The sequence below is a fragment of the Topomyia yanbarensis genome, chromosome 1 (assembly GCF_030247195.1).
Source record: "Topomyia yanbarensis strain Yona2022 chromosome 1, ASM3024719v1, whole genome shotgun sequence".
Classification (NCBI taxonomy): domain Eukaryota; kingdom Metazoa; phylum Arthropoda; class Insecta; order Diptera; family Culicidae; genus Topomyia; species Topomyia yanbarensis.
This window is the reverse complement of record NC_080670.1, coordinates 5,080,034-5,102,455: the sequence shown is the minus strand read 5'-3', so window position 1 is coordinate 5,102,455 and position 22,422 is coordinate 5,080,034. Positions and strand designations below refer to the sequence as shown.

Sequence of the window (22,422 nt, the reverse complement as noted above, 5' to 3'; positions counted from 1 at the left end):
TTCCGATGATGGTCGTAGCGAAAACAATGTACCTTCATTTTGTTGGTTGAAGTTATTGGCGAGCGCAACCGAGTCAGGAGGATGAAATTCCAATCGACTAGTGCGCAGATGATCTTTGGTGACTGTCGAAACTGTTGCGTCCAGAAACAGACTGTAATGGGAGGCATTTTGCAGTCAAACTTTCCTCTTTGATACTGAGTTTTTTTTTGCCAGACAGGTTTGCAATGGTAGTAGAATCAAACGAGTTAGGTTTATCAGCAACCTACAATTGAGATTTGTATTGAGGGTGTGCAGAATTTTGAATTGGTTTGAAAGGCTTTACCTGACACAGAAGAAGTCTCCGACTCACCAGGTAGTCCTAGGTCGATTGCCGAGGGGAATAAAGTTAGAGGCGAGTTTTTCTGGAAAAGCGTTGAGCTATAGACCACCACCAGATGAATTCCTATCTGCAATTGGTTGTTCACTTATTCAAAATTTCACGAAAGTAAAGGTTTTCGGCCAGGCGTGTTTATAGAGAGCATTATAACTCAGAAATGTGGCATCCTTGTCCTTAGAAACTAGACGAAATATTCTTGATTGCTGGGATCAAATTATCCAGGATAATTAGATATAAAGTATCACACCGAATAAAAAAAATCTTGTTTGGCAAGCAGTTTGTAGTTGCGGAACCGTAGTAATTGTTAAAAAGGGTCTTGGAATAAGACCTTTATTTAAGAATAAAGCAATAGAGGAAAACTTGAGCTGTAGAATGCTTGAGATATACGTAAATCTACGAAAAAGATTCCCAGTAGTGTGCCTTGCTGTAGTCTAGCATCATAGTTGAAAACAAAAATCTGCACAATCTGTCGTGTAAAGCTCAAATATAAAATGCTGCTATAAAATTTTCGGAGTGACAATGAACCTCGAATCTAGCTCGTGTCACCTTCCACGCAGAATTTACCCGCCAGTGTCAGCAGAAACAAACCAAACACCTCCAAAAAAAAGATCGATTAATCAACTTCATCAATTTCAAACCAACAGCAACACCCACAGCAGCGTCAATCGACTGAGGTTACGTGCGTACCTAATTGGACCTGATGTAAATATTTACCCTTCCCCATCGGAAGCGGAGTTTAATCAAAGTGACTCAGGTGTCTTCTCTCGTCGTTTCATCGCTGTAGTAGGTACCCCCGCGGTAAATGGTATAGGTTCTTTCATGTCTAATGAGGTACGTTTGCTATCTTAGGGTTACGCTATTAATACCAGCGTGCAAATATTTCTCGATCTAATCATGTATGAACTGATCAAATGAAGTGAATGCGAATCGTGTGATAGGGGATGCTCGTGATTTGTGTCGTTACCTTTGATTTTTTCTTCTATCGGTCTAAAACTTGATCCGATTGAAATTGATTTTTAAAGTAGTGACGTAAATCAAATTAAACTGGGTGTCAAACTTCATAGAATTTAGAGCGATTTGGGTATCTTCCAGCAGTTATTATCGGATCCGTCATTTACCACTTTTTGTATCATCATACACTTATTTAATAACTCTTTAACAGATTCTGTTTGCAGATGATAGATTTCTGCAGATTTTCGTAAATTTTCAAAAATTGTTAGTGACGGCAACAGGGACTACGTTCGACATATAAACTAAATTAGTTATGGAATTTGCGTTTCGCCATCGTCTCATCAGAACCCCACGCTAACTTAGTGACAGTACTATATATATTTTCTGCTTCCGATCTAACCACGTGTACAATTTATAATTTTCTTACTCTATCCGCCAGCGCCTCCTGCGATCAAGTCTGCTATAATCGAAATCTCAGCCATATTTTTTTTGAATTCTCATGGCATACTAATTTCTAATTAATACTTTCACTGAATTTAATTATTTTAACACATATTTTTACGGATTTTTCCTTTCTAATTTGAACACGTAGAAGCTCATTCCCTCCAACTGCACTTCACTCGTTATCCCATCATTCTGATTGATGTGCACTGACCTAGAATACCGTAGAATACAACCCCCCCTTCTCGCGCATCGTGTGACGACCAACCGGGCTGTGATCACAAATCGCCCGATGAAACCGATGATCTTGAACATTCCAACTGTGAATTTCCTATCAATAAACACACGCGCCTGTCATAATTCCGCTTACGGCTAAGGAAGACCTCGAACCGTCTTCATACCGCGAAAGATATCCACACCGCCCTTCGCATCCTCCTTCGTGAAACCTCGCGGGATATGGCAGCAACAGCCGCAGCTGCTCTTTAATGTTTGCGCAAATCAAATGTCGTGCCCCGGATGATTTGCTGCTCATTCAATGTTTATTTATTAATTGATGCAAATTTAATTCGATTGATCGTTTCGAGCACACTAAGTAAAATCCGTCATCTGCAACCGTTCGGTTAATTTGATTTCTTCTTCTTCTTCTCCGCTTCTGCCATTTTCAGATAATGCTGTACGAGAACGAGTAATCCTTGCAACACCCCTGTGATCTACAGCGCACTGCTTCTAGAGGGACCAACCCTACGGCATCACAGCAGGCCGAGCCGGAATCTTGATTTTATGGATGCTTTCGATAGGCGATAGCACCTATTTAGCAGCAATATGAGGTAAGAGCCTAGCTTTCAACATTATCACACAAAAAATGGATAGGATGGGGATATTCGAAAACAATGAACCATTTTATTACGAATCCGAGGTCAAAGGTCAAATTTCAATTATTATAGCTGTTCTTATCTGGGGTTGGAACTTTGCAAATCTCTTCATACCAATCTGTTCTGCTCCGCAGCCGGGTCGGATCGGGTCGGGTGTGCCATTTTCTGCTCAATGAATCGCGACCGGTCTCTACTGTAGTAGTTGTTGTTGTTGTAGGGTTGGGTGCAGCAGCAGTGTGGGAAATGAGAAATGTTACCCAGAGCCACCCGGTTCCTTCCTCTGTGTTGGCTGCCAAGCTGGGAGTGAGAGAAAGGGTGCAGCTGGTGAACCATAATTGACTCGTTTCATATTTTTATGAGTCAGCCATGTTGTGCGTGCTAGCCAACCAGTGATCAACTGTTCAATTTTGACAAGCTTCCATTCCGAAATTGCGTCCGGGAAAATTGGGTCACACATTGCACGTACACGGTCCGGCTGGCTCGATGATTATACCGATAGAAGAGAAAAATTCGGATTGTGAATGGGAGAAAATTACTCACCAAATGAAACGGTCCCTGCTAGGTGAATTGAATCATTCAAACTTCAACGAAGCGATCGATTGTTTTCTTCTGAACCTTTCGGAGCCATGAATCAATCTGTGCAGCTTGTTATTAACCTTTTCACTTCTCATCTTCAAAGGTACAATTTTCCTGTTTGCACCATGGTTGCTGCGATCTGTGTGGTTGACGGTGTCGCTCAATCGCGATGTGAGCAAACATATTATCAACTATTTGGCCACAGCTCACACATTCATGGCTTGCTATTCCGCAAATTCCTGTTTTCTGTGACGTTATTGAAATCATTGAAATAAACCCGAAAGTTGGTAATTGATTTCCGGAAGCCTGGAAAACTGCTTTCGTCATTCCAATTATTTTTTTAAGTTATTGAAAATCCACCGGATTAGCTTCTGTTCGAACATGATATGATCCCGAACGCTGAAAGCCTGTCGTTTCCGTGTAAATTGAGCTTGGAAAATCCCAGACGGATACGCGAAATTAACAAAGAAACAACTGTTACCTCCGGCATGTCTGTTGAACGGATTTGGTAAATAAAACTAAATTCATTGCAATCAGTATTACATTTTATTAACTACTAATTGTAGTTCGAAAGGAACACTTTTTTCCAATCAAATTACAAAAACAAAATCCCAGCAACATGATTGGATTGACACCGAAAACCCATAAATTTCCGGTGGACACATTTCCCATGTCCAATAGACACACCGAGAGAGACAGGCCCCAAAACTCTGTCAGCCGCTGGTAATGACACCGGCCACATTAATTCGACCGACCCCCGATAAGCTCTCTGTGGGGACATACCTACTTAATGCAAATGCCAAATTACACGGATTCGGCGAAATGGATTCCGCAACAGCACGGGAAAAAATCTGTCAACTGACCGATTAATGTACTGTTTTCGAAAGGGGAAAATAATCAGCTGGGTCGGAGAATTTCACACATACACACGCACAGTTTCTACTACTAGCCCTCAAATTGGTTGTGTAAATGGAATTTATTTCACTGATCGAACTCGTAATGATAGAATGAGATTATGGAATGGTTTTTTTTGGTTTGAGCTTTTTTTTTTGAACGCGCTGACCACCAACGAATACAGGAGAAAGTAGGCTGCGAAATGTTGTGTTTTAATAGGGAGAAGTGTCCGGGTTATTTCATTAATGCATTAACACCCTGAGCTCGGATTAAACCAATGTGCTTGAAAATTGTGCTTAATTTGTTCATTACACTAATTGGAAAACGAAACTGCACCAAATGAGTTACGGGCGCGTTGGGCTGTAATTCGATCAGTTGCCATAGCTGTCAGGGTGGAAAATTTCTCAATTGGTTTGGTTGAAATGAATTTTAAATTGACTCTCACAGTGGCGTCAAGGCTGTTATTGCAATTAACCAGTATGTGGGCAGCTAGCTGCCCAGAGAAAATTTTAAATAAATAAGTTTCCTCGTGATTGCAAACAATAAAATCGCATGACCTGCGATTTGAAAATCGAAGCAGTTTTAAACACAGATTCGATTAGAAAACAATGCAATTTCCTCTCTACTGATTGCAGGCGGCGGCGGCTACTAATCAATGAAACCATCCATCGTTTGATACCGCATCGAACGAATGGAGCTTGAAACAATTAAAACTCAGTTCATCCCTTCGCACCTCCTCCGCAGCACCGCCATTTCATCACAGATCACAACAACGGTGGAATTAGATTTTAATAAAGACCCCGGCACGGATCATCAAAACCCTGGAGGCTTGCGATTGATTGCGGAATCACAATATTGACAATGGATAATGTTATACACTGAACCAGAAAGGTAGCGTGAAAGCGAGTGAAAGTGTAGTGTGTGTGTAGGGGGGGGGGGGGGTAAATCCGCGCATTTGTGGCGCATGAATATAACGTAAATGAACCGTTAAATGATGTTTGCTAGAATCCATGATCCGTATGCATATGGGGGCCCCGTGCATTGTTGGCCAGTCAAACAAGTGTGTATAATTAATAAATTTATAACCGCAATAGCAGTTTTGCGATGGCGGTGAGGGCGATGATCAGTATCGTTGTCAAAATTTAGTAGTTATTTATGTGGCCGGTCTTTGTTGGCAATTTGCTGAGGGCATCATTGGGCTTTTGCTTTATTAGAACACAAAATTCGCACAAAGTTAATTGGATTTGGTCATTGTGTGGCCCGTGATTAGCGGAGGTAGATACGTGATTGCTGACAGTTGGAGAGTCATTTTCGGCTACAATGTTTCTGTTTGTGCCGGGATGCAAAACAAATCAGGTTTGGTTTGATTGAGAGACATAGAACTCAAAATTAATTAAAAAAAAATCTAAGCGCTTTAATATAGACCAGATAAAGGGTGTTCCACATCAAATTGCATCACGGAAAAATACACTGAAAAAAATTACCTAGTGGACCGATCTTTTTCAAACTTTCAGACAAGAAAATATAACCCATTAGTAAGCTCATCATATTCTGTACATCTGGCTGCAGCTTCTTCTGTACGCAAAAACAAACTTTTTATGTCTTCCTCAGATTTGACCTCCTTGAGATGCTTCTGTAGTGCCTGCTTCATGTTTGCCCAGTATTTTTCGATGGGCCTTAGTTTGGGTACGAAAGTGACAACGTTTGCTTCGTACGATTCCATTTGAATAGTGGCACGAAACTAGATCCGGCCAGAAGGTTGTAGTGCCCCCTCGTGTTGCTTCAACAAAGGAAGCAGACGCTTCTGTAGACAATCCTTGAAGTAGATCTCCTCGTTTACAGTCCCGGTAGGACCGAACGACGCACTCTGTTTACCACATGAGTAGATTGCTTGCTAAATCATGTATTTATTGGCAAACTTTGACTTTCTGCTTTTGGGTATAGTTTCCGGGCCCGTCACTTTCCCACCATATCTTGCCGTTCGTCACGATTTGGAGCCTTCTGTACTTTGTACGTATGCAGTTCCTTCCGTGCTTTGGTTCTCTGAACGAACGACTTGGACAGATGCAAGTTTTTGGCCACATTCCTGACTGAAGCATTAGGATTCCGCTTAAAGGCTTTCACAACACGCTTGTGATCCTGATCACTTCATCCATTCTAACCGCATTTCTCCTTCCGTTCGGTGCTCAGAGTTTAGTAGTAACTTTAAATCACACGGCTAGCCGTTGACTGTTGTTTTCCGATGTAACATATATTATATTATATTCTTACTGCATCAACAGAATTTTAATTGGAACTGAAACTAAGGAACACTGGAATTTTTTATGTTCCAGAAGCTGCTGGAAACTCCTCCGATCTTAATCGATTACCAAGAAATGTCACTTTCGGAGCCCCTTCTGGCCTTTACAAGGAAATTTAGGAGAGCAAATGTGCCTCCTCTTCCTATAACATCTAGCCACCGTACTGGATGTTCCCTTTTGTGGGTCATTAACCTCGCCCTCGTTAGGAGGCATGAGAACATAGAAATTTGTTGAGGATAGTGGCGTAGCTTTCCTTCTCACTACATGAATCATCTAGCTAGATGATTCGGGCTACAGCGCAAGTGGATGCAGTTCGTTAAAACGGTACCAGCGAAGGTTGCCGATAAGAGTTTGATTATGGGTATGCTTTCGACCCATCCCCCATGACTACTACTGATTACAAACGCTCAATCATTTTCACCGGCTGAAGTAAGCGATCTCTAAAACAACCAAAACCCCGTATCCATACTGCAGCAGAGCCTTACGTGTCAAACTCGCGTCGTGGATGACGCCTTCCGTCTCCACCCGTACAGCTGGAATGTACACATTATAGTCGAATTATAGTGCTCACAGCAAACAATATAGTTTGCCTAGCTTGAGTTAGATAAAACAACCCTGGCCTTATATGTGATATTTTGGTCACAGCCGAGAACCGTTTTGGCAGATCTTTGTAAATTTGAAAAAAATCAGTTTTGGGCCAAAAGGAGATCACGAATGGACCGGTTGAGAGTTCTGAATATTGCCTTGGGAGTCGCTTCGACCTCCATTTTACCATCCAGAGGGGGAGCCATCGACAGCGTTAACGCACGGGGTTAGCACCCGCGCAGACAGGAATAAAGCAATAAATGTGTTAGGAAAGGTAAAAACTACTTGAAACTAGCTTCCGGTACCGCGCCAATCAAGCGTATTAACTATTTAACTCTCACTGCGCAAACAAGACTAGGGAATGTAGCCTTGAAAACATAGACGAGACAAAGCGTCCAATAAACCACTGCACAGAGATTAAAACACACCCGAGCTGTTTGAGAGCCACGGTACGAATGATCGAACTCGGTTGATATTAATGATATTTTATGTGTTAAAAAGATTTCCGAGCAAATTCTACCGTGGGCTTCGATGATGAGCCTAAGGGCGCGTACTCTTGGATGGTGGATATTTAATCCACGCGAACCACATCATCAAACACTCAATACTCAATAGTATAGAAAATCTCTATATTCCCCGCTTTAAAGATCACTTTACTCTGCCGTAACATTATCCATGCATGCTAAAAATAATCTATATTTGTGTTCTAACTCCATCTATCTTTGCCTGATTTATTTTTCTTTTTATTACTATGTCTCAAATCAGATTCATACTAACACGCTAACACAATAAATTGCATATTCTCTCCCATTCTAAACGTACAATCTCGCAATCTCTCCCACGTACGTTTAAAAACACTTGAGGCCATCGCGATAATGCAAACGAATACGAACATGCAATTGCAATCATCCACACATACTTACACTCGCGAACTTGCTAAAATTAAAACAACCTGGTAATTAAGTGAATGTTTTAGCGTTTATAAATTTACAAACACGGTCTCAAGCATTAACCCACCGCTCGCGCGATCATGAATCGATCCCGTCTCTACCCTCGATCCTAACAGCCTAGCTCAATGCCTTCAGTTGGTCCACCAAAAATGACGCTCATATTCACTAGATATCATGTTCCATGGTGACATTCTAGCATCTGAACCATACACTGAAAATTAAATATAAGATTTACGGTCCACGCGCGATCATCTAAAACCGCACGCGAATATGTGAATTGGCACACGGTTATAAAACCGAATTTACACACGCGGAGTCACATACATGCGATAAACACGTTAACATACAAATGCTTGAGCCCTTCGCGATCATCCACGCAACCTACACCCGCCTTCTCTATGATGACATCCCGATGATAAGATGAACGTCTCAGCACTTTTCCTTTTCAAACGCGGTCTCAAGCGTGAACCTACAAAGTCACGCGCTCGCGCGATTATGAATCGGTCACTTCCGGAAATCTATCCTCGGTACCACCAGTCTAGGCCCATGCCCTTCATTTGGACCATTAGGAAAAAAAAGCTCTCATATCCACTGGACAACGTGGCGACAGGACCGGGAGCTCTAGTGATATGGAAGAGCTTACTTTCTTCTAGCACCTGAACGTTTGCGTAAAAATGCTCGAGTCATCCGCGATGATACAGGCGATCGCGAAGTCCCTATGTCCGCACATATCTGCACCGTACAATGAATATCACATTCAGAATCACGGCCCGCTGCAATTGGCCTTAAGCAGTGTTTTAGTGGGTGAGCAATGTGTTTTCCGAGCAAATTCTAATGTGTTCAAACGCCATACAACAGCATAAAACTACCATAAAGAAGGTCTGCGCCAAATTTCACAACCATTAAAATACTACAAATATTTGTTTATATTTGGGATCTTTCAGATCATGGTGATGGTGTTTTCATGGGTTTGATCTCAATTCAAACACCAATAGTGGGGGTGAATTTGGACCCTTAACACGAGGTAATAATGGGGTCTTTGTATGCTTGGGTTTGCTGTTTGTGCCACCAATCCGAATTGCTCCAATCACTTCGAGTTTTTCTATCATGCTAAATTTTGAATGGCGATTTTAAGTTGAGTCTTAGACTCGCTCAGATGTGAATTCAACCTGCTGTCGAATCGTTTGATTGTATGTAATACACCATGGATCTGATACTCAGCTTCGATTTAAACACGAAATGCACATATATCAGGTTTGCTCACAGCACGGATCGATATTTCGCGTGAACCGAACTCGGATCCCTGGAAAACGATTCCTTGTATAAATTTTTAACCTGCTTTTGTACCACATCACTTTCAAATTCAGAGAATTTTCCAACACTATTCATCCGGAAGCCACCGCACTCACTCACCGCCAATCACTGCTACACTCGCCATAGCAACGCATTTTCAAATTGCATGCAAGTTTGCGATATTGAATATCACATGCCCATGAAGCTGCGTGAATGCATCGCCTACTACGATGAAACTGGATTGTTTGTCCTATTAACAGCTCATAAATATCATTATTCATCGCGGCATCGGTGTATGAGTTTGGTTGCCGGTAGTTTCTCCGGAATTCTGTGAAAATGATTGCCTTCAAATCTAGCCAGATGGAATCTCTTAAAACTTCCATTGTGAATAATAAGACAAACTTTAGCAAAGTTCGTCGAAATCATCGCTAATAAGGTTCAATCTAGCGCCATTAATAATTCATCAAAGACGCGAGTGCCTTATTATGATGAGATAATGGTATCTATTCCAATGTTTGACTATTATGTTCTTTACTGAGACAGTTAACCTCACTTTTTGACAGTTCACTAGTACTGCTTACATGGACAAAAAAGTTTTATGGACGACTAGACTCGCTCGAAAAAACTTTAAATTGGACGTGATAGTTCGATCTCAAACTTTGAGATCAATTTTTTAGCCCTATTTTCCACTTCAATGCTTCACTAAAAATAATGAATGCACAGAATTTGTAGATTTCAAAGGTCTCCAATTTAAAAAATCTTTCGAGGGGTCAAAAGATGAAGTCTTTAACTTGACCGTTTTTAAATGAGATTGTACAGTTTTGAAGATAAACGCGTTTAACTTTCGAGAGTTTCGATTGTATTACTCGTGATATAATGTCAATATTTTGTGACAATTGCATGGAATTGTAGGTTTTGGACATCGCTGATTACGAATTTGAAGTCAGATTTTTTTTTGAAAATGGCCCAACCAATATGGCGGACCTCTCCTAAAAAATAAGTTATATTTCAGCCAAAATCGAGAAAACAAGGTTTTGTGATTTGTAAACACGAATTTGAGTTAATATGTATCAAACTAAAATAAAATAAAAATGGCGATTCCAATATGGCGTATAAGTTAAACAATTTTGACCAAAATTTTTCCTTTTTCGCCGTTTTCTGTGGTTGTTTGATAGCTCACGATTAGTCCACAGAGAACAGACATATAAGCTAGAACAAACTCCCGAAAAACCTGTGTAAACATTTATATAGAAATACGTTGAAAATCACCATCGTATACAGGTTCGCATGCGTGAAGCTTCATTGTATCTAAGTTTGCATACAAGTCCCATATCGCGATTGCTGGTCAATCGAAGCGCCGACCAGTGGCAAGTTGCTACTTGCTGTTGTCATTTCAAAGCGACAGTTTTATTTCTTACACAAGTTGAAAACTTGACTTGTATGTCAGTTCTCAGTGATTAGTCTGTGTTGACAGGTGCGTATTGAAAGTGTCACTTGTATAACAACAAACTTGTTCAATGAAGGAGTTGCTATTGGGTCTGAAGCAGCCCATTTCGCCCGGTCCTCTGATGATCAACGTCTGCCAGCTGCCAAACGCAGTGTGTCCGGCTACGCAAGGACGACTTATCTGGAGAAGAAAACTCGAGCCATCTATCTGTAGGATTATCAGAGGACCGGGCGAAATGGTCTGCTTCAGACCCAATAGCAACTCCACCGATTTGAAAATTTTACACAATGTTTTTCTCTGCTTTAATCATCACAGATGGTGAAAGGATTTTCAGTGAATTCTGGGAATGTACATAATGCCATGAAAAGGTTTCTACCTGAGGCGCGCGTCTAGAGTCGAGAGTATCCCGTGACGGCTAGGACGCCGCTTCAAACAATGGCCTGTAGAAACTTTTGATACGCGCATCAAAAAACCCGTTTAACGCAATTTTTAATGAAACCTCCCCTAACCACAACGAAAAAACTTGTAAACAATTCCCAAAACGCATGGCGCTCTTAACATACAGTGGTATTATCTTTCAAACCCACCGACACTGCCGCAATCGTCCCACGCCTACTACTCTGACGACGGGGAATATAAATTTCTGTGTTTTCACGGAATAAACTGCGGGGGTGAGCTCGCGTTTCGTTCACAGCTCTTTAATCCGGATAAAATCAAACCCTGCTTAAACGGCAGCGAGTATTTTGCCAAACTGTTTAATTCATTTAAATCACAAATCAAATTTTTCATTACAAAATCGCATTCCCGACAAACACCACCAAATAACCTAAAATTTATGCGAAAGGTGCTTCTACCCAACAGTTAATCGTGTGAAAAAGCCGGTGGTTCAATGATAACCAGAAAAAAATGTCACTCGTGGGCTCCGCTCGGAAAACAAACATTCTTTTACACTCTCACAAATCACTGCCCTGCTCCCTTCTCCACCCTCATCCCCACCGACTACAGGCAAACACCATTTAATGCAAAACCCACTGACTGCCTGTGTTCAGCAGTGTAATTTTATTTGCATTTCGTTTTTCCGGCTCTTAAAAGTGTGTTTTCCTCTTCATATGTTTCCCAAACCCTCGAAAGAACTCTCGGCAAAGTGAATAAAAGCTGAATGAGTCGAGCTGTGTCTGTGTGTATGTTCTACCGAAAAAAAGCAAGTCCAAACAAACTACAACCAAAGCAAGCCGAGAGACCGAAAGAACAATAGATCCTCGGGTATTGGTGGGTACTATTTTCCCACCGTGACGAGTTTTCACCGGAGATCCCGCACAGGTCCGGTGAGGTTGGAACGTGGGATCACCTCTGCAGAAACTCCAAAACCGAAAGCAATTTATTTAGGGCAAAGTAGCGTAAATAAAAGCACTTGACATAATTGAAAAACTCCAGTCTTCGACGACTTCCCTCCTGTGACCGGGGACAAACCGCTGGGGCCCCCTTGCTCGAACCGAACCAAACAACGTACATATGGCCAGATGAACCACAAACCCTGATTCCTCCATCCCAAAACGGCAGGTAGTTCCCTCTACTCCTTTCTGTCCTATCGTCGGAAGTGTCCTAGCAGCAGTGTAAACTGAGTGCGTGGCCAGGATGCAAATTGTTCATCACAAAACTTTACCTGATGGGAGCTTTCTCTCGCTCCTAGGATGAGTGGATGCTCTCAAGATTAGTTTGTTTTATATTCTTTGCGGTTCCGTTGGTGCTAGGATGGCTCAGGAAACGGTGACTATTGATAATTGAGTATACGATTTAGAGGATCTGTTCCCAAGTCGAATGGAATTCTTACCATTGTTTTATCAGTACACGTTCATTCGCAATAACTTGGAATAGAGTGAATAGCCACTCAATTGAATGAAAAATGGAAATGTTTTTTAACATTTTTTTGAGATTTGAGAACAATTATTTAAGATTAAGTGCATATTACTTAAAAAATTATATTTTGAAAAAAAAAATCAAAATATCGATTTAAGTTCACTAAATTCTGATATTTACAAAATTCACGAAGCATCAAAAAAATAGAAATATTCAAAATTGACAATTATTTACAAAAACAGTTTGAAAAAGCGCATATTTTTTATAGCAATTAGTAAGCTTCCAACAAAAAAATCCGAATTTTTTCGCGGAAAACCTCTCGTCAACAAATATTTATTTTTCGCAAATCCACAATACTCCACGCAGCACTACAGATCTTCGGCCACAACAACGTTCGGGTCAGCCTACTGCGACCTTGTATATGTTGACCGAAACACACAAAGTATTCGAAAATTTTAATTAGTTCCCGTACCTGATTGTCATAGATTAAGCACAGATCAGTTGTTGTCTAACTTTTTTCCCTTTTTCTATTTCTTTTCAGATATTTACAAATTATAGTATTTATAGTAGCGTACCAAATTAGTTTATCCTATTCAAGGCGGGTAAGTTGAACACAATTACTAGGTATACAGTTTCTGTCTCTCGCTTCATTCTCCCTAGCTGTAATAATTCTAGCTGGCATCAGCTATACATATGTTGGGGCGAAGGGAATGAGATAGAGACAGAGAAAAATAGCGCATGTAAATGTGAAACAAACCAATTAAAATCTCCATTAGTAACTCTAGCATTTTATGAACAATCGTAATCCATACCGAGCACTGTAAACAAGCTTCGAATTAATTTTTCAAAATTAGTGTTTTCACCCTGTCGTGGCCTGCTATTCCGGGAGTGTGCGGATCGGGAATGGCGTTGTGAAACAGGGACGAACTTTGCGATACCCGATGCGAATCTGTTTTAATTTGCTATAGTTTGTTCAACATTGTGCACGCGTCATTTCCATGGATCAAAAATGCGAATGCGTGTGTGTTTATTTACCCATACGTGAGAGAAACGTTTAAACTTTATCTTGCTAGTTTTTTGCCATTTTGTCGAAGAAATATGTTCAGCAATGTAGTATTAATATTTAGAGTAGGTATAACATGCATTAATAATGAAAAAACTGTGTTTCGAAAACTACTCGGAAAAGGTGAAATTTTCCAACTCATCTCGGTCAGAGCCATCAATATGGTGTATTAAACACTTAAATGATGAAAATTTTAAATATTGGTCCGCTACAAATTTGTTTCTATGATCATTCGTATTTGGCTGCCTAGGTCGAGCGGAGGTTTTACAATACCGAGAAGGAAATATGTACACGGCTGGTGGATGAATCAGTTTGTGACGTTATGTACTGCAAACAGAGGCCGCCATTTTCATTTCCGATGCGGTAGAAGCTACACGCGGAAAACTCGATTTAAAATCATCTGACCGAAGCTCGTTTGTGATTGGATTCAGCTAATTTCATTCACTGAGCCGCAAATCTTGAACAGAAAGAATTGTGATTTCAGTTGGTTTCAGCAAGTCAACCAATCTTATCAGATGTCCGAAGAGTGTATGTCAACAGCGGGAGAGAAAGTGATCATTAAGATTGATTCGTCTCCGTGGATTAGTTTGTGCAGCTTCGTGCTAGTAACCAGAACCAGTTGGAACAAAAATGTCTCACTCAGCACTATCAAACTACTCAATAGAATTTAACTCTTTTTCTTCGTTAACCATTATTTTTATTTTCGAAGGGTGGAACGAAGCATACATATGGGAAAAAAAACCTTTCCTTCACCAACTATTACTATTTTGATTCGCGTTGTACTAAATGAACAAATTAGAACAAATTAGATTTTGTAGCTAATTCTGTAGAATTTTAAATTACTGAATATAGCTGAAATAATAAATTTTGTGAAAGCAGTTATTGTCTGCGCCATGATTGATCCGCACAATTCGAGCGACATGATTACTCCGTACCATGCTAGCCAGACTAGTTTTCATTCGAAGCTTCAACTCTTTGACGTTGAGAGTAAACTATTTGGGTTTAACGACCAGCCTTTTTAGCGTCGAATGTAAACTTAACCGAGTACAAAACCGGAGTTCGTAAGTGTGTGTATCATCATTCGTGTGTTACACTCGTGCTACAACACACATGTCTGGATGCAGTAAGAAGGAAAGGTGAAGGGAAAACCAAAATCCCGCTCGGTTCGTGTCGGTCTCCTGTAGGCCGAATCCACCGTCTGCAGAGGAAGGACAACTACGCCGAGTGTGTCGGTGCCGGAGTCCCTGTCTACCTGGTAGCATTGATGGAATATCTTGCCGCCGAAGTATTGGAGCTGGCAGTAACAAATTGCTCTCCGGCCTGAAAATTGCCCAGGATGGAGTGCTGCTTAACATCACCTTCTCGCCGAAACATCGAAAAATCGCCCTTGTCAAGGCGACTAGTTTTTTCGCATAAAGAATTCATTGGATTTCAATGCCACCCTAAATAGTAAAAAAAAGTCCGTCGTCTGATGATCCGTATAGTGAAATAGTTTCCCATCTATCGTGTTTATTGTTTTGATTAAATCGTGTTTCTTTATTTTCGATGGGTGAAAAGTACTATACATTTTAATTATGGAAAAAAGCGAGTTTAAAAGGCCCGGCCGTAATTCATTAATGGTTCCCGCTAATTTTATGCACCAAGCCGCAAATCTGGAACGGAAAGAATTGATTTTGGTCAGTTTCTACTAATCAACTTTGTCAGATGACAGAAGACTATTTCAACATCAAGAAAGGTGATTATTAGGATTTGGCCGGCTTCATTGACTTACTGTAATAATTAGTTTCTGCACCTCCGTGCTAAGTAACGAGGGCCATTTAGAACAAAAAATTCTCGCTATCAAATCATCAACCAAGAATTGAATTTGAACATCTTTTTATTCACTATTATTTTATTTTCGACGGGTCTAAATTAGCATTCAGACGCGGAAAAAAATCGATTTTAAATTAACTGACTGAAGCTCATTCCAGATTTGTTCCCGCTAATTTCATGCCCCGAGCCGCATATCTGCGACAACGGAAGTAAACTAATTTCGTTCAATGGCCAGCCCATTGGACTTCGAACGTAAACTGAACCGAATACAAAACCGGGAATCGTATTCGAGTGCGGCATCAGTCCTGCTGGCTACACTATACATGCGCTCTTTATTTATAGATGCGGTAAAGGAGGAAAGTTGAAGGAAAACTAGTCACTACTGCCAGTCCAGTTTCCTGTCGGCCGAATTCACCGTCTGCTACTGAAGGGTTACTATGCCGAAGCATTCATCTAGCTTGCAGCCTTAATAGAATATCTCGCCGCCGAAACTTATTCGTGATCATTTTTTAATCAAATTTCTGTCATGTACGTCAAATAATTGTTGTACTTTATCGCTTTCACAGTTGGTTAGCTTTTTATGATGCCCCTTAACGCTGACTCCAGTGTGGCTTGACATTTAGTGAAAGAAAATTAGTATTCGCATTCTCCCAGTCAGAGCATCCTTTCTGGCTTCTGTTTAAAGGCCGAGTCAAATGCAGGTACAGATTAAGAAATTATTCGAGCCCGAATCGGTTGATGCATTTGAACAGGCAAGCTGCAACAAATAAACCAGCAGGCTTTTACTAGGATGGAAGTAAACTAATTTCATTCGATGGCCAGCCCATTGGGTTTCGAACGTAAACTGAACCGAATTCAAAACCGGGGGTCGTCTGCGAGTATGCACATGCGCTCGCTATTTCTGGATGCGATAAAGAAGGAAGGAAAACTCAAAAACTCCGCGCGTTTTGTACCGGTCTCCAGTTTCCTGACGGCCGAATACACCGTCTGCTGAGAAAAGGCTAGTACAAAACAATATAAGAGTACTATGAGTAGAGGCATGAAAAACTAAGAGAATATTTCCAATTAATATCGATAACACAGACCGGAACTCAACTGAACTTGTCAAGAGAAAACCTTGTCCATAATATGTCCAGAATTATGTTGTTTCATAAACTCGATAATTCCACTGAAAACATGAAAACGCGATTCCCAATTCAAGAACAGAATTTTAACGATTGTCTGATCCAAAACGACTACGTTTTAAATTAAAACACTGAGAAACAAATCAAAGCTTTAATTCAGCTTTTTATTGACACAAGGTAGGTACTATGTTATATTTCTCCCCAAGGAGAAAACATTGGATAAACACCAAAATTTCCCCCCGGGGCAAATATCTTTGAAGGACACAAATCCTAACTTAATAAAGTCATGGGTGCGTTTCGACTTTGTCTCATCAGAAACCGACACTAACTTAGCGCCGGTTTGACGCTAAATCATAGCAATTAGCTGCAATCATTAGAAGCAAACAAAATCCACAATTCACATGTCATAGCTTCTAAACATTTTTTTTTTATTTTGGTCAGTCGAACTCAAAATCAACGTTATAGTGATAGCGATTAATCCCCCTTGAAGTGAAGTGTTTGCTACAATTCGTTTCAAAGTATGAAAAACTAGGTGAAGACTTCAGAAATGTTAAAGAACTTGTTTTTGCGAACATCTTTACTGAAGACCCAAAATCTCTATTTATGGTACCCTCGAAGTTATTGACCGTTGTTTGTGAATGACCACTTAAAAACTTTTTTTAACGTAACTTCTTAAATATTGTAGATAAAGCTTCGGCATATTCCAACTATTTTGAATAATTTGAATCATTTTAATCTAATAAATCGACTAACACTCTTCTTTTAGAGTTTAATGAATGTTATGAACTGGAGACAAAGTTGTGCACAATTTTGCCTACCAAGCGTTTTTCGCATACATGTTCAAGAAAGTTACTTGGGCCTTAATAGTAACTGAAGAGTAAAAAAAGTCAACCCTAATCATAAATTTGTTGAGATTTTGCAGACATTTTATTAAAATATATGCCATCCTTTTCCGTTGCCTTTCGCATCATCGCCTACTGCTGCTTGTTTTCAATATAGTTAAACCAATTTTCATAGATAGTGTTGACGTCTTCCGATCTGATTAGGTTTTTTTTAATGTTTACAACAAAGAAATATTAGAGTAAAAATAGTTGTCCAATAGATTCAGTGGCACTTATGCACTCACCACTAACCGATTTGTTTGTTTCCTTTGCTGTCGATCCAGAGATCTTGTACCTCCAGATTCTAACGTTTTTCCCCATATTTTCCTCCACAGTTTGGCAGCCGACACAAACGACAGCATGGCAGTAATCTATATTTACCAGAGAGTTACATAATTCCAAGCGGTGACGCTGATTCGCCAGATGACCAATGGGGACCCTGGAGTTCCCCGTCCGAGTGTTCGCGGACCTGTGGCGGTGGGGTAGCTTACCAGGAACGCGAGTGTCTCAATCTGAGGTAACACAGAAACGCTTAAGCAATTCACAGTGTCCTGCACGGAACGTTCCAACTGCTGCTGGAAGTTTATAATAAATATTTTCTATTTTCTTCCTTGGATGTTCCATTGGCGGTGCCCACCTACACACAACCACGCGCGCGCACACACAGTCCAGATGGTCAGACACTGTGTCGAGGAGGAAATCGAAAGTATTTCTCCTGCAACATTCAGGTAGGTTGGAAGATGAGCATGGTCGTTCTTCTGTTTACCGTTTGCGTTAGGCATAGCAAATTAAACACAATCGCAGCTCAGCAGTAAACCGGGGGCCATAAACGCACCCTGACAGTTATAACACGCATCGACGACCCGGTGGTCACCTCTCGCACCAGGTTTGTTTAGGTTCCAGCAGCAAAGGGCGGGTGGTTGAAAAACAGACGACGGCCGGTGATGATGATGTTTATACGAAAGCAGTTTTAGCACTTTCGCATTCGCCGTACCAATGTTTATGGTTCTCACTAATCACAATCCGGGAATGGTGGCGGTGCGTTTGAGTTGCTGCAAAGCAGCGAGCGGCGTGAAGTGAGGAAGTGAGCTAAGCAGAACAATTATGTTCACACCCGGCATGTGTTTAATGTACTCCGGTCCCGGGCGGAGCAATTGACGCTCAAACGCAACCGGCTCGACGGGGGCTGACTATAATTTCCGTTTTGGTGGCCCGTCCGGCCAATTCTCTAGGTAGCGCACGTGGCGAAAGCGAGCAGCTGAGTCACCACTTGTGGATTGAGGGGGTTGTGTTATCTAGAGTAGGGTCTGATGTAGAAGATGAACTCATCCAGATAGACCGTGTTTATTGTTGAAATGAGGGTTTCAGATGTGGTTTTAGTTGTTTTGGGATAAACTACAACTACATTGTATGCTTCCAACATTCCTTTCACTGACTATTGAAGACAAAGGGAACGGATGGATGAAATTGCCTAGATGTAGGCTTTATCGTGTAGTTTTTTATAGCACGCTACTTGTACACTCAAAATGCTTATTAACCATCATAATACAACTCGTCCTCACTTGCCTATTCTAAAAATAATTTGGGGCAAAGCTAATATCAAACGAAAAATCTAGTCAATTGCGAAACCAAAGCATATTGTCAAAAAACAGAAAACGATTCAACGCCGAACAAAGATGTAACATTTTTTCATATGATGCTGATAAAATGCAGCCAAAACGCCTTCCCTGTAATAATCAATAAATCAGTTAATTAGTTTGGACATATTCAGAGCGATTTTTAGTTTCGAAAGCAGCTGTTCTACAACACACAAACTCATTCCCTGTTCAGAATAAGTCATATTTTAGGTATCCCTGTGCGGAAACCTCGTATATTGGTATATTGGTCATTCGATCACTTTGTAATTGGCGTGTGTGATATCAAATTAAATTTTTTTCAGAACATATTTCTTCAGGAGGCATCCAAGTTTATGAAAGCTTTGGCGGCTTTTCTACAATTGAAAATCATGGAAAAATGACCGAATTCGAATTTGCCCGTTGACCAGGTATTTTCATTGAGAACCGATGATAAGCTGAGAAACGAATTACAAATTGTAATCTTTGAGAAATTTGCTGAAGAGGATGACGGAGTTAAACATGTTTTAATGCTATCTTTTTTCTTGTTACCAATTATTAAAACGTTGGCCGTTACACCCTGTTTGAGTAGTTGACCACAGTTCTGTGATAAGATACCATCCCTTTCAATCCTTTCCGAATCATCCCATTCAATCAGGAAAGTCTCATTTTGCTAACAAACGACATCAGTTAATAAAGTGCAAAAAGTCGATTTCTTTGTCATAACATAATGTCCATAAATTACTTAACACAGAGAAGATAAACACATCTTTCACCGTGAGCAAAGATAGCTCTCCGGCAGGTAAAAGAAGCAAACCTAACCGGAAAAAAGCAGGAGAAAACCTAGACACACACACAAAAAATGTATCTCTCCCCCTTTTTTATATCCGAACCACCGCATCGTCTGTTTCCGGTGGAAACAAATAATCGCATATCAGTTACCGGTTTTGTTCCCTTCTTGACTATATACGCGCGCCACAAGCGATCCCGGGATCCAATTTTCTTGCCAAAGTAGCTCTGGTTGGGCAAGGACCATACCGAGATGGAAAGCGGAAAGGGGTGGAAAGCCAATAATTGTGTCGATAAATTTTATTATGTCAAAGACACATATTCAATGGTTTTCGATTCATTCTTCAATGCCCAATCCCAACCGACGAAGTTGGGCTGATATCACCTCCCTCCATAGACTTGCAAAAGGTGGAATGAGCGAGAGGATGCACTATATTGAAAGCAGTCACAAAACAACGAACGACAGCTTTCATTTTTTTTCCTGTACTTACTACAAAAAAAAGAGTAAACGCCAAAGCACAATGGGCAAGAGATAGTGCATTTCAGAACGGGTGCATTCTTCGTCCTTCGGACGGGCAAACCACGGTTTTTTCGAATAAACTAACACTTTCTAGTACCCAGGAAACTTTTATAAACAAAAAAAAAGTTTGTTTTTGACACTTTTTCCCTTCTATTAAGCCACAGCCTTCTTTGATTTCTTTGCTCTGAAAATCACTACGGATGCGTGTCCCTGGGATCACTGTAGTTGCGCTCATCACCTCCAAATAAGCTTTTTGCTGAGACCGGCAAAACCAGTAGCAGGAGATGAAGCAAAAAAGCGATCCCATTACCGGCACCCAACGCTTCCTGGTCAATGCTGCTGTGCTGGTTGTATAGCAACGAAACGCACTATTACATCATGGTTCTGTTGCCACTCGCTTGCACCTCTCCGACCATGGAAATGAAAAAAAAAACGTTTTCAGAGATTGGTTTATTAGAAAAGACTTTCGTCGTACCACTGCCGAGATGCTGCTGCTGTTGCTGCTGCCATTGTGTCTTCCCTGTCATTATTCTTTCCGCCAGAAAGATGACTAATGATTTCATTTTTCATACGTCGATCCACTGGACGAAATTGAATTTTCCTACACGTCGTTCGACAATGAACCGATAACTCATCTCGTTCGTTCCCTTGTTCGCAGGACTGCCCGGAAGGTGAGCTGGACTTCCGCAAGCAGCAGTGTTCCGAGTACAATGATGTACCATTCGAAGGCCACCGCTATCAGTGGGTACCCTACACAAAGGCTCCGAATCCGTGTGAGCTAAACTGTATGCCCATCGGTGAACGTTTCTACTATCGTCACAAGGCGAAGGTTACCGACGGAACTCGTTGCAATGATGAGTCGTTTGATCTGTGCGTTGATGGAACCTGCCAGGCGGTTGGTTGCGACATGATGCTTGGATCGAATGCAAAAGAGGACAAGTGTCGAACGTGCCAGGGTGATGGAAGCGGTTGTAAAACAGTCACCGGATTGCTGGACGCCAGCAATCTACAGGTTGGCTACAATGACCTTCTTCTGATTCCGGCCGGGGCCACCAACATCGCTATCAGTGAACGAGGTCCGTCGAACAATTATCTAGCGATTAGGAATCTGACTGGGTTCTACCATCTGAACGGCAACTATCGAATCGATTTTCCACGAGCACTCCACTTTGCTGGCAGTGACTGGCACTACGAACGAAGACCGCAAGGATTCGCCGCTCCTGACAAGTTGACCTGCTTGGGTCCAACAGCTGAATCCGTTTACCTTGTGCTGCTATCGCAAGATCGAAACGTTGGTGTTAGCTACGAATACAGTGTAGCATCCAAGTCGGCTCCTGTGGATGAACCGGACAGCTACTCGTGGACATACAGCCCCTTCGATAACTGTAGTGTTGCTTGCGGTGGAGGTGTTCAGTACAGAAATGTGACTTGTAACAGCCGTACCACATTGAAGCAGGTCGAAGAGGGTCTGTGTGATGGTGCTTCCAAACCTACGGAATCCCAGCGATGTGCTCAGGAAGCTTGTCCACCTCACTGGATCGAGGCTGCATGGGGTAACTGCTCTTTGCCATGTGGTAGCGAAGGCAAGCAAACGCGAGATGTGCACTGCGAACGAGTTTCTGCGGAAGGGTAAGTTTACCAAAATCGAGATCATCGTCTAAAAAAAACTAATCAATTGCTTGATTTCAGTGTTGCTGAAACCGTTGACGATACGGTCTGTTTGGAACAGGTTGGCAACAAACCGGCGACGGAACAGGAATGTAATCGTGGAACAATTTGCCCCGAGTGGTACGTTGGAAAGTGGTCTCCTGTAAGCTTTCTCCAACAAAGGGCAGACTTTTTGTTTCTCATCAAAATTTTGTATTTCAGTGTAACAAGCTGTGCGGTGAAGGTGAGCAAACTCGAAAGGTTACTTGCTTCCGGAAAGAAAATGGACGCATCACGGTGTTGGACGATGACGAATGTGTCACCGAGAAGCCGGTAACGCAACAGTCATGCATGCTGCAGCCATGCGAAGGTGTGGATTATATCACTTCTTCATGGAGTGGGGTAAGTTCAAGAATTGATTAAAAGGCACC

General features: G+C 41.3%; 1 protein-coding gene across 5 annotated transcripts in view; it reads left to right on the top strand.

The window, feature by feature from the left end:
* The window catches only part of LOC131676701 (papilin), a 213,072-nt gene that overhangs the window by 181,720 nt on the left and 8,930 nt on the right, over positions 1-22,422 (top strand). For 4 of the 5 annotated variants that reach the window (XM_058955956.1, XM_058955954.1, XM_058955953.1 and 1 more), the window contains exons 2-8: positions 2,434-2,595; positions 13,084-13,144; positions 17,758-17,939; positions 18,090-18,150; positions 21,003-21,973; positions 22,034-22,154; positions 22,214-22,393. In XM_058955956.1, coding sequence (XP_058811939.1) covers positions 2,591-2,595; positions 13,084-13,144; positions 17,758-17,939; positions 18,090-18,150; positions 21,003-21,973; positions 22,034-22,154; positions 22,214-22,393 — 1,581 coding nt within the window. In that variant the 5' untranslated portion in view covers positions 2,434-2,590. Of the gene's footprint in view, positions 1-2,433; positions 2,596-13,083; positions 13,145-17,757; positions 17,940-18,089; positions 18,151-21,002; positions 21,974-22,033; positions 22,155-22,213; positions 22,394-22,422 lie in introns of those variants that run through there. The other variant, XR_009303228.1, reaches the window with a different exon arrangement.